This window comes from Monomorium pharaonis, chromosome 4 (genome assembly GCF_013373865.1).
Source record: "Monomorium pharaonis isolate MP-MQ-018 chromosome 4, ASM1337386v2, whole genome shotgun sequence".
NCBI lineage: Eukaryota > Metazoa > Arthropoda > Insecta > Hymenoptera > Formicidae > Monomorium > Monomorium pharaonis.
Window position 1 is genome coordinate 31,372,014 of NC_050470.1, and position 11,731 is coordinate 31,383,744.

General features: G+C 33.5%; 2 protein-coding genes across 2 annotated transcripts; both read left to right on the forward strand.

Annotated features, from left to right (window-relative positions):
- Positions 1-926: 926 nt before the first annotated feature.
- Positions 927-3,945, forward strand: LOC105828939. The gene is made up of 2 exons (XM_012667524.3): positions 927-1,362; positions 3,249-3,945. The coding sequence occupies exons 1-2, from the start codon at positions 990-992 to the stop codon at positions 3,578-3,580; spliced, it is 705 nt and encodes a 234-aa protein (XP_012522978.1). The 5' UTR covers positions 927-989; the 3' UTR covers positions 3,581-3,945.
- Positions 3,946-8,458: 4,513 nt separating this feature from the next.
- On the forward strand, positions 8,459-10,693 carry LOC118645017. Its single transcript, XM_036285248.1, has 2 exons — positions 8,459-9,351; positions 9,614-10,693. The coding sequence occupies exons 1-2, from the start codon at positions 8,847-8,849 to the stop codon at positions 9,991-9,993; spliced, it is 885 nt and encodes a 294-aa protein (XP_036141141.1). The 5' UTR covers positions 8,459-8,846; the 3' UTR covers positions 9,994-10,693.
- Positions 10,694-11,731: the final 1,038 nt, after the last annotated feature.

Here is an 11,731-nt window from a genome sequence, read left to right on the forward strand (position 1 = left end):
ATTATCGTCACAGCAAGATTCAATGCAGCACAGTACATAGAAAACTTCATACGTGATTAGTTTCTGCTAGCACAAAATATTGACAGCTTACGGCAATTGTGGCTGGCCAAGCTCATATCCGATTCCAATCATATATGGACATACCTACAGGTCATTTACACTCCCACTTCTGTTTTCTTCGGTCTTTCTTTCGCCTTGGCTGTCGCGTCTGTCACTCGTTCCATTTCTCTTATTCGAGCGGCTTCCGACTGCATGATTTGGGACACAAGTTTTACATACCATACCGTGTCACCAAGAGACACGGAAATCTAATTTTCACCAGACTGTGTACGAATGTGTTGATGATGTATGCTGATCGTAAACACAGAAGATGATAATTGCTTACAGTCAGACCATTGTATGTATATGTGATGCAAATAAACCGTAGGTGCATGCAAATAAAGTAGAAATTTCTATAAAACAGATTTCTTTTTTATAAAGAATGTATTTTTACATAGAATTTATACAAAAAATATAACACGCTAAAAGAAAGGAGTAATTTGACAAAATGTGATAATTTTAAAATTTTATTTGATTTAATTATAAGTTTTTATTTCAAATTTAATTATAAAAAGCTCTTTAATCTTTACTTTTATACAAAATTTTACAGTTATTTTACAGTTAGTTTTTTATAGAAAAACATTTTTGAATTTAAAAAGTTTAAAAGATTTCCTAGTTTTGATAGTAAAATTCTGAAAGTAAAAGGAAAATTTGCTTGTGCATGTGTATTCTACGTCACGCGATTCTTGTGCATTGTATGTTCAAGTTGACTGTTCAGAGAGTCGGCAAAATTAAAATTCTTGACACTACTGCCCTTGCACGTTGCTTGCCAAATGGTTCAGTATGGCCCCACTACTAGTCGATTGTGATTCGTATAAAAGAAAAATTGCTCTGAGGACAAACAGTCAAAAACGCTTCTTCGAAGTCACGCTATATAACACTTCGTAATAATGAAGACTAAAGTAATCATCCTTCTAACGTTGCAACTGCTAACGTTGGTGATAGCTGATTCAAGTCAGGAAGATAGAAATAGTTTGGAGCATCTAGAAGGAAAGCTCACGAGAGCGATGGATGAAATCGACAGAAAGGACGTCATCGATGTTTACGGCGATATGGTAACCCTGAGAAAGATTGCGGGAGACGGAGAACCATCGGAGGAGAGCGAAGATCCGCTTGTGAGCAGGATCGAAAAATTCCTAAGAACGCGAAAAATACAAATTAATTTTCCTAATGACGCTTCAACCGCTGGTTTGTTCGCACGCGCCCTCGGCCAGAGAAACGTCGACATAGAACTTGGAAGCTTAGCACGTGGAACGTCTGAAGGTAAACGATGCATTACAAAAATCATTATAATTAGACATTTAAAAAGAAAAAACGGAACTGATTGTCTTGTATTTAATGAATAAAACAATGCTATCAGTTTTGTAAATTAGCGGTACATCTGGAGCGTTTACCTCTTACAATTTTTGTAAATTTGCATAATAAAGTTATGGTTAGGATAATTTAAGGAAATCATTAGTAATAACAATGCTATTCAAGACACTTATCTTCAATAAAACTTATTTTAAATTGCATTAAAACTGCTTCAATAAGTTTAAAAAGCAAACTTTTTTTAAGATATAAAAAACTTGAAAAACATTATTTCTATTATAGGATAAAATAATAAATATAACATCTGCTTGTGTAGTTATATATTTAATATTTAATTTAATTTTTAAATAAAAATTATTTCAAAAACAATTGAATAAAATGATATTTCAAAATTTATTTTCTTTAATATACTTTTAAATAAGTACCTATAAATAGATATTGATCCATTAAGTCTATCTTAAGGTATTCATAGTCAAATCTAATTTCAAGACCATCTCAAGTAATGTCTTAAAATAATAATAATGCGGCTCTGATTAGTTTATGACATCTTGAGGTAGTACTTAAGATAATCTTAAATATAAGACTTGGCTACAAATACCACTCTAAATTTATATTAATCTTGCTTAATATTACATAAATGCTGTGTTTTTTATAAATTAGTATAAATATGTTAAATACTTCTCTTTTTAACATCTATATAAATTATTTGATAAAAATATTTAGCATACTTCTTACATCTAATTGATTGATAAATCAATCTTATGCTTTATCTTTTTCATACATATTATATAAATTTGTACTTTTCTTTCATAAGAATTTTTTACAATTTAGTTTGATGATAACATTAAAGTTCTTGTTAGATTTTCGTTAAACTTATATCAAACTTATATACTTGGATCTAACAAGAGTTTCTCTCGTTCTTCTCGTTCGTCTCTCGTTTGGATCTCGTATGAATACATCATTCAGTAGGCACAAACTTATAGTGCCTCACCTTTCTAAAGCCTCGCCAATGGGATTTAAGTAGCTCACGAATCTGGAGAATCATTGGCTGGAAAGTGTAACTTGGGTCTTTCTTTTCAATTCGACTGTGGCCGAAATACCATTCACTCATCCTCCATGTATTTCTCTCTAGTAGCTACATAGTTCACCGTTTCTTTTCTATTCATAAATTTTTTTATTTACATATTTACAATGCGCACAATATTTTTTTACAAAAATTGAAATTTTTGAAAATATTGAAAAATTTGCATAGTAGATGTACACATAATATATATTTATCGATGGTCATTGAGAGAGGGAGGTGAGAGCGACTGGAATGAGAAGGATTCGTATGTAGAAAGCTACGACGCGTTCCACTTCTACTATATTCGCGAAAATAAATGCCGGAGGTGGGAGTGGACCGAAGTAGGTTACCGTTTGGTAGATCTGGTGGGATTCCGGGTTTCTGGGACGGCTACCGCGAGATGACGTCTGAGAAGGACCTTGAACGAGAGTGTCGCGTGTCGAAGAAAGTAGACTGGATGATAAACGTCTGTTATAGTGTTTTAGAAACCCTCGATTATCCTGTATTATCCAGTATTCTGCGATTATTGATATCATTTTTGTGTATTAATTATGCCTTACATTTCTATTAAAGTTAATGCAAATTATATACATAGACAATATTATATTATACTAGACGCATACTATAATTCAATATTTGATCATTCTTCTTATACTTTTTTTTGTTACAATTGTTAAAAACTAAATACACATGCAAACACACACACACACATATATAAATTAAAAATTTTAAGAAATAATATCATTACTTACAAGGAATTGTATGTTGTTTACAGCACGTACAAAATTGAAGAGGATGCTCATGCCACTCTTGATTTTGCTGAAGTTAAAAGCAATAATCGTTCTGCCTATCGTAATTAGCTTGATCGCTCTAATAGGTTTGAAGGGTTTGGGCGCAGGTCTCATGTCGCTCTTGATTTCCGGCGCGGTAGCCTTGAAGGCCCTTGTTACACCACCACCGCCACCAAGAGTCTCCTACGGAATTATAAGACCGCACGAAATTCATCATGACCACTGGCACAGGTCAGAAGAAGAGGTCAATCAACCCTACAAAGGCTGGATACCAGAATACAATAACGAACATTACCCATACCATGACATTCCATAAAATGCAATGTTTCCCTTGCCATTCATTTATTTATTTATTTATTTATTGCGTGTCTGCATATGTTCACTTTATAAAAGAAAATAAATCATCTTTTTATAAAATTTTGTCTTGATTATTGTAAAACATCAGCAAATTATCAAAGATGTTAGATTACATCGGTAAACTACCAAAAACCTCATATCATCGCGACATTTGTAAATTGCCAAGCTCAGATATGTCATATCTTATTAAAGCTTGATAATCACATGTGTTACATGCAACATCAATAATAAAGATCATATGTGGTAAGGATTTTACAATTTATATAAATAATTAAATAAATATTAAAAAAGATAACTATACAGATATACATATAAATATATAGCCATAAGCAGGTTACTCAGCCAGTCAGACGAGAAGGCTAATGACCTAGATGGAAGTTCACGGACGAAGGAAAGATAGAATGATATTGCGCGGGTGGGAGAAGCGGAGAAAGACCGGATCAAGGTGGGGAACTAGGAACAGGAAGGAAACGAGGTTACTGTGTCGGGAGCAAGGTAGGAAAGCGGATCGTGGCTGTGATTGGCCTACCGAGTTCCCCCTCGATGCCTCTCACGTATGAAGGTCAGTGTGTCAATGCCTCCACGTGGTTCTCCACTTCTACCAGCAGATACGACCATGGCCTTCGTGGTAGGGATTGAAATAACGGTATCGGTTGTGATTAGTCGAGTCGCTTGAAAGGAGTGGAACAGAGGATACAGGTATATATGAGCTGTTCGAGAGGCCAGCACCGTCGAGAAGTGACGAATGTGATGAGAATCGGAAGCTCAGATCAACTAATGCTCAGGCATTCTTCCTTTAATAATAGATTATTTTTTTAATAAAACTACTGCTTCTGCAAATAGTGACTATTTTTCACATATAATTTCTTGTCTAAATATTATTGTAATTAAATACTTCATTTTTTAATTATAAATTAAACTTATTCGTTTACATTATTGAATGATTGAGATCTTATTTATCATGCTTAATAATAAAAACACATGTGTCAATAAATTTGAGAATATTGTTGCATAAATCTTTCTTATATAAAATATGATAAAATGATTATAAATATTTTAGTACATAATCGTCAAATTGTGATTGTAGATTTTTATAAGTAAATAAGACCTTTATTTGATTAATATTCTTTTCTATTCTTATATATTCTTTTTCAATGACTTATGTACTTTTAACAAATAATTATATATTTAAAATTATTATATTTTAATATTATTTATTTTATTGGTAGTCAATTTAATTTATAATATTACATATTCCGGTTAAGAACTGTGTTTCAAGACTATCGAATTTATCGATGCGCAGTGTATGCTGGTGATTGTAAATTTAAACAATTAATTATACACGCGAACAGTGTTGGTTCGTATAGCGGCGACATTATAATAAATATACATTTCTAATTTTTAATTATTCGAGCCAATAATAAAAAAATTTTATTAAGGCATTATTAATTTTATTATATATATTGTATATAAAAGAAAAAAAGGAGAATTTTGAAAAAAATTATTTGGATTTATAAACATTATATATGCAAGCATTCTATACATTAAATTATGTATTAACGGAAATATTCAATTTTTATTTTAATTGAGAAAGCAGATCCAAGAATTTCTTCGTTTTTTTTAAATTTAAAAAGACTACCATTGTGGCAATAAATTATTTTTCATCTTGACATGACTGGGCCAGCAATGACCAGTTTGCTTGAAATGTAACTTACTTAGAAAACGCAACGTAATATGGTGACTTTATACTAGTCTATTCTTGTAAATCCCCGCCACCGAGACAGAAGAAATTCGTGGTATGTAACGTTCACTTTGAATCGCGAAAAAATTGCGAAAGTATAAATGCACGCAATGCATTTTGAGTACATAACGGATATGCGTTCTCAAATTAACGAGGTCTATGCAATCACTCGAGCAGTACCTAGTGTATTAGATGCGGTAATTTTACCTTTCTTCTTTTCTTCTTGTTTCACACCTAGGCGCATAAATCATATACGCACTACATGCGCGTATTCGTATCATACGCTTTCCTAAAATACATTCATATGTTGTCTAATTGTAAAAAATATGCTATTTTCAACATTAAACTGTAATGCATATAAATAAATAAAAAATTAATTTGCTGGGCATATTTTGAGCAACTATGTAATGTAGATATACAATATATTTATTAAATTTATTTTTATCTTTATATTTTCTGCTATATATATATATATATATGTATATATATATATATTTATTATCTGATTATTATCTGATCCACCTTATTATCTGATTAGACACTTTTAATATAGTTAACATTTTATTATAATATAATATTTATAGAAATTAAAAAAAAATAAATACAATAAAATACTATATTTATACAAATATAGAAATATCAAAATAATGAGGCAAATTTTCCAATTAAAGCATTGGAATCTTGAGTTTTCTGCGGCAAAAAAGCGATAGTATTTAATTATTTATGGAATATAATATCAATTTGTATGCTTATCATACGCTAAGGAAGGGAAGGATAACAATTATTTCTTGGAAACAGGCAGATCGTCCGTAAAAATTTTGCAAGTACCGTTTATTAACGGATAATATGGTAAACAACGTTCCAGACGGGCTCGGTAATTTCCAGCTTTCCAAAACAATCAATTTCTCTATGTTACGTATATTTTTTAAAATTCCTAACAGTACTATAGTGCTGATATTCCAACAATTTTGATGCGTAAGAACACGATTTGCTGTGGAAATTGTCAGGGAGAAATTATTGGCACATTTCTTGATCCAGTGTGAACAATTCCTGAATTGTCGCAAATTGTTGGGTGAGTGCGAGCGACTTTCTTGAAACAACGACTCTCTCAATTTCGACTGAAAATGGGGTAACTATGGCGTTACGGAACGCACAATAATAGTCTTCATACAAATTCACCTGCCATGACGTTATGTTTGCACTTGTAAATATATATATATACTATTTTCGAAGCATATCCTATACTTAATAAAATTTCGTATATTAAATTCATATATTAGAAGGTTATCTAAGAAAGATTCTATAATTTAAAAGAATTTTTTTTCTATTTAAAAAAATCTTACTTTTATTTTAGAAATATTGGTTTCGATATAAAAATATTTAATTAAAATGTGAGCATTTAATTCACTTAAGTTTATTTGTATTTCATAATTTGTATAAATATTTGAAAAATATAAAGTCTGTTAACTTTAAATAAATACTAGCGCGCTCATATACTTTTTTCTACCTTTCTTTATTTACCACGAGCTATTTGATAGTAAATCGCGAGATTAAAAAATTCGATTTTTTGTTGAGTGTCCCAAATAGCGCAATATTGCGGTTTCAACTAATAGTTGGTCGTTTAACAGGAAACACAGATTATATTACGGGTTATTTCGATTGAAATCTGTTAAGATAAAAAATGCGACAAAAATTGCAACGTCAGACTGAGTGCGTAAATGAGCGCGACTGAATCCAGCGATCTGTGTAACGAGATACCTTTTCCATTCCTGCGATTTTCGATTTAATAACGGAGATAAATGAAAGACGATTTTCAGAATCGTTCTACGTTGTCCTTTTCGTTGATGCTTACACGACCGTAAAGTCGACGCCCACCCCACTAGTTCGATCTGCCGTGCATAGTTTCGCGAGAACAGAATCAGTACGACAAGTGTTCGAGATTATTAACGAAAGGAAGGCACCACGTGAAAAGGAAGCAACACATCGCGAAATAGATGCCTCTGAAAGAAGGCTAGTCCGTTTTAAGTCGGCACACCTGCCGCATGGACATGCAAACGCGTCATATCGAAACGTGCACGCGCTCGTCGTATTGTGCATACGCACACGCGCACGCAACGATAAGGCCTCATCGAGTTGCTCGTGAAAATCGACTGCGTACTTTCACATCGGCAGATCCGTCTGAAGCGCCGTTGCTCGAGCGTAGCGCGCGAAAATCGGATCTCCTACGAGCTAGCTAAACTGGGCTGATTTAAAGTAGGACTCCCGTCTCGTTTCGCCTCGCCCGCAATAACAATTTTCACGATATACTTATTGACGAACTTTTTAATTTGCAATTTCTACTCGCATTCAGTCCGCAAACTCCGCAAAGACAATGTGTGCCGCCGGTCTCTTGATTTCGTTACTGAAATCGAAAGTGATTTCACGCTGGGCGATCAGATATTAATGGCGATTGTCGATCCGGGCAATTAAGGTGTACTCCAATTAATTGGCCTATCGATTATCACATCTCTTTATCACAGTATTACTTCTAATCTTGTTGACTTAAGTTTCACCCTTACAAAATGATCGCTAATCTTTTTGTGAGATAGTGCAGGAGAGTGCAAGAGATTTCTAGGTCATCCGGATCATATAGATACCTTATATTATATTATATGTCCTACATTATATTTCAAATACTTATTATTTTGTAAAATATAATTATATAAAAGCAAAGTATAGAGACTTTTACAGGTACAGTTTTTGTAATTTTATGATTTTAATTAATTTTCAACAAATTATAATTTTTTATGAATATGTCTAATTGTGCAAAGAAATGTGGGATGTAGAAATTCCTCTCATTTTTATAAGTAGATAACTTGTAATAAGAAATATTACAACATGAGCGTAAAAGTGAAAATAATATGGAGAAAATTTTCGTAGACTATAACATCGATAAACGTGTAAAGAGTAACGATGTATTCATAAAAAATAATTGCATTGTTAAAAAGGGATTGCACACTCATTAACTGTAAGTGCCATTAATACGATTGAATTGGCGTTAACGTGATCGGCCTTCGCTCTCATTCATCATCTCATACCCGTTCAGTGGTAATGTTTTTTTCGTAAATTTGACTCAGATTCGAATTCTCCGCTCTATTTGACGCTCCCTCTCGCCACTGCTGCTGGACGGCTGCGAGAGGCCCCTGCCTCCTCTTCAACGTCCGCAAAGAAGAGAGTTCCGTCGCCGGTGCTCTCGTCTACGGAGAATGTATGGAACGACCGAAAGGCAAAAAGGAAAAAGGACTATCCGTTGACTCGCTCTATATATACTGCAAGTATCCGAGGGTATGCCCAGTGCACGATACGCGTCTCATCCGTCAGCTTCAAGGTCCTTCGTCTTCGAGGATATCGTCGTGTTACTGGCGATTCGTAGACCTGGGGTGAAAAAAATAACCGTACAAATTTGTTCATCAGCCAGACTTCAGGCAACATTCAAAAATTTACGATGAAAGGAATTACGCACGTCGTCCAATTGTCACGTTGCCATCTCCTTCTGGTACTTTTTCTTTCGGGATGCGTCAATGCGGAGATTGAGAGACGTACTACAAGGCAAATGGTGGAAGATGCGCCGGAAAATCTGGCACCTAATTTAAACAAAGATTGTGGGAAGTCGTACAGTGCCACGTGCCTTAAATTGGATATGGTATCCTTCCTGGATAAATTATCGGAACAGGAGAACATCGGCATCCTGCCGGGTGTATCTGTGATCAAAGAGAACAGTTCTACCAACGTCCCGGCATCGGAAGTAGTTGCCAATTTGGCGAGGGATTTCCCAAACGATGTTGAGAAAAGACTGGATGCCTATCTGATTCATAAGGTCGGCAGTTACCTTAATAGCCATTCTATCTCCATCAAACTTTTTGATCCGAAGACTTTTGAAGCTACTAGGAGCTTCAATGAAGAGACACTTGCGCAACTTGGTTTGGGAGGAAATCAAAATGTTGAAACAGGTTAGACTACTAAATTTTTTAGTTTATCTGTTAGCAAAGCCACAAATTAAGACAATAAACTTACAAGACGTTTTTTATTTTACTATATAATTTTAATTTAACTTTTCATGGAAATACAATATATATTCTCACATTATTAAACTTTATTTTGTTACGTATAAATATTTTTCATTATATCTAAGTATAATTATATATTAACATATATAAAACATACTAATAAAATAATTTAAAATAATGATGATAACAATTGCATACTTAACAGGACGTAAAAAGGACAAGGGCGGGCATGGCGGATTGATGGCTGGTCTGCTGATGATGAAAGGAACCCTTGGCGCGGTTGGATTCGGTGCACTTGCACTTCTCGCTGGTAAAGCTCTGATGACCGGTCTCATGGCGCTGATGTTATCAGCTATCATCGGGTTGAAATCCTTAACGCACGGCGGTGACAAGAAGACTACGTATGAAATTGTTAGCAAACCGGTGTATTCCAGTTCGCATACGCATAGCTCCGAGGAGCATCACGGACATGGATATGGACACTCTGGATACGGAAGGTCTCTCGATACCGTCCACGACTCTCTCCAGCAGGCCGTATTGAAATACGGCAACGCGCATGATCGTAGATCGCTTTTGCAGAATTAAAATCATCTAATCAACAAGGTGTTTACACACCTTCCGGTTCATGATAAAACCTTTAGCACATCTCTACCTCACCGACTTTCCTTGCTCTCTCTTTTCTTTCATTCTTAGCACTATCAACTTTTTTCCCTGTCTGTCTACGTCTTCTCTTTATCTCGTTCTGTTACTTCGTCTCTTGTCTTTTCGTTTCATCTTCATGACACTTCTTGCCTTCTAAGATCTCATTCAACCTCATTTCATCAATTCACGAATTATCACCCTTATTATTATAGTCATATAGGTATTTATTGCGGCCACCGTTGCATTTTCGACTGATACCTGTCGAGAAAGCATATCATTGCCGAGCACGCAGAGTTGCCCAAGATCATGTACATGATTTTTGGATATTTATTTCATTATTGTAAAGTTTTAATAATAAAGAACATTTGTAAAAACATATGGTTTTGTCATTATTTTAATAACTGAGGCAATTAATAAATCATACACTAAATCGCAGATTACGCGTGATACAGTTTATCTGCAACAGTATAAACATTTGTCTTATGTTTAATGATAGTCAGAGAATTGTTAGCTTAAATGACGTTAAACTTTTTTAATTACTTGACGTAAGTCCATTTATACAGGTACATCACGCGCTAAAAAGTGCACGTACTTTCTGTTACGGTAATTACATTTGCGTTACTGCTAAACATAGATCTATCTGAAGGTGAATGTACGGACTAATTAAGAAGTAATAAGGCCAGCACCTTCACCACATTAGACCATCAGACTGGCAATTCTGCATCAGATCATGAAGTATTGCAGTCCTCAAGGCGCACTTACCTATTCGTTATTTTATACATACTTAATGCATCAAGTATTTAAAATAAGCTAAAACTATTTTATCATGATTATATATATATATATATATATATATATATATATATATACTTATAGAGAATTATATATCAGTTTTAAATATCTTGTTATTTCTTTTACATTCTACTAATGGTTTTAAATCATTAGTAGAATGTAAAAGAAATAACAAGATATTTTTTGTTAATACATAAAAAGAATAATTTGTATGTTATACATTTTCTATAAAAATATTAATAATATTTTAATCTGATAAAACTAATTTTATTTAGCAAATAATAAATATAGAATAAATATAGAATAGAATAAATAAGTAATTATAATTATGCATTTCCATTAATTAAATAATGTAGATTATTATTAAACATGTTCTTCCTATTAAATTTTATTTTGTGTTTTGATTATAAACTCTAATCCTTTTAAGATATTTCTATTCTTTACGTGTATAATTAATTTAGAAGTGGCACGTATTGTCTTATCCTACAAATGTTTTTATAAGCGTGTCAGTTTATTATAGCAGATCGTAATACAGCATCCGGAAATGTTTGTTTTAGTGTTACGTATGCCATCCCTGTTTGTGGCTGGAACTCGATAAATGATTCTGATTTACCTTTTCAGCCTTATTATTAGATGATTATTTATCTCGCTGCAAGTAATGGCAATCGTGACAAACCGCTGGAAGAATACCGCGAATGACATAAATCTCAATGTATATAAACGATTGTGATGACCCAGAGATCAGTCAGTGTTACTCAGTACTTCTTCTAAAGTTATTTTTGTTGTCATCGTCAGAATCGATCAAGTTTATTTTTCTTATTGTGTAAAAGTGCGTGAACCTATGCTCATCTTTTGTTTGTTAATCACGTGTGTGATTCACGTGAATGCG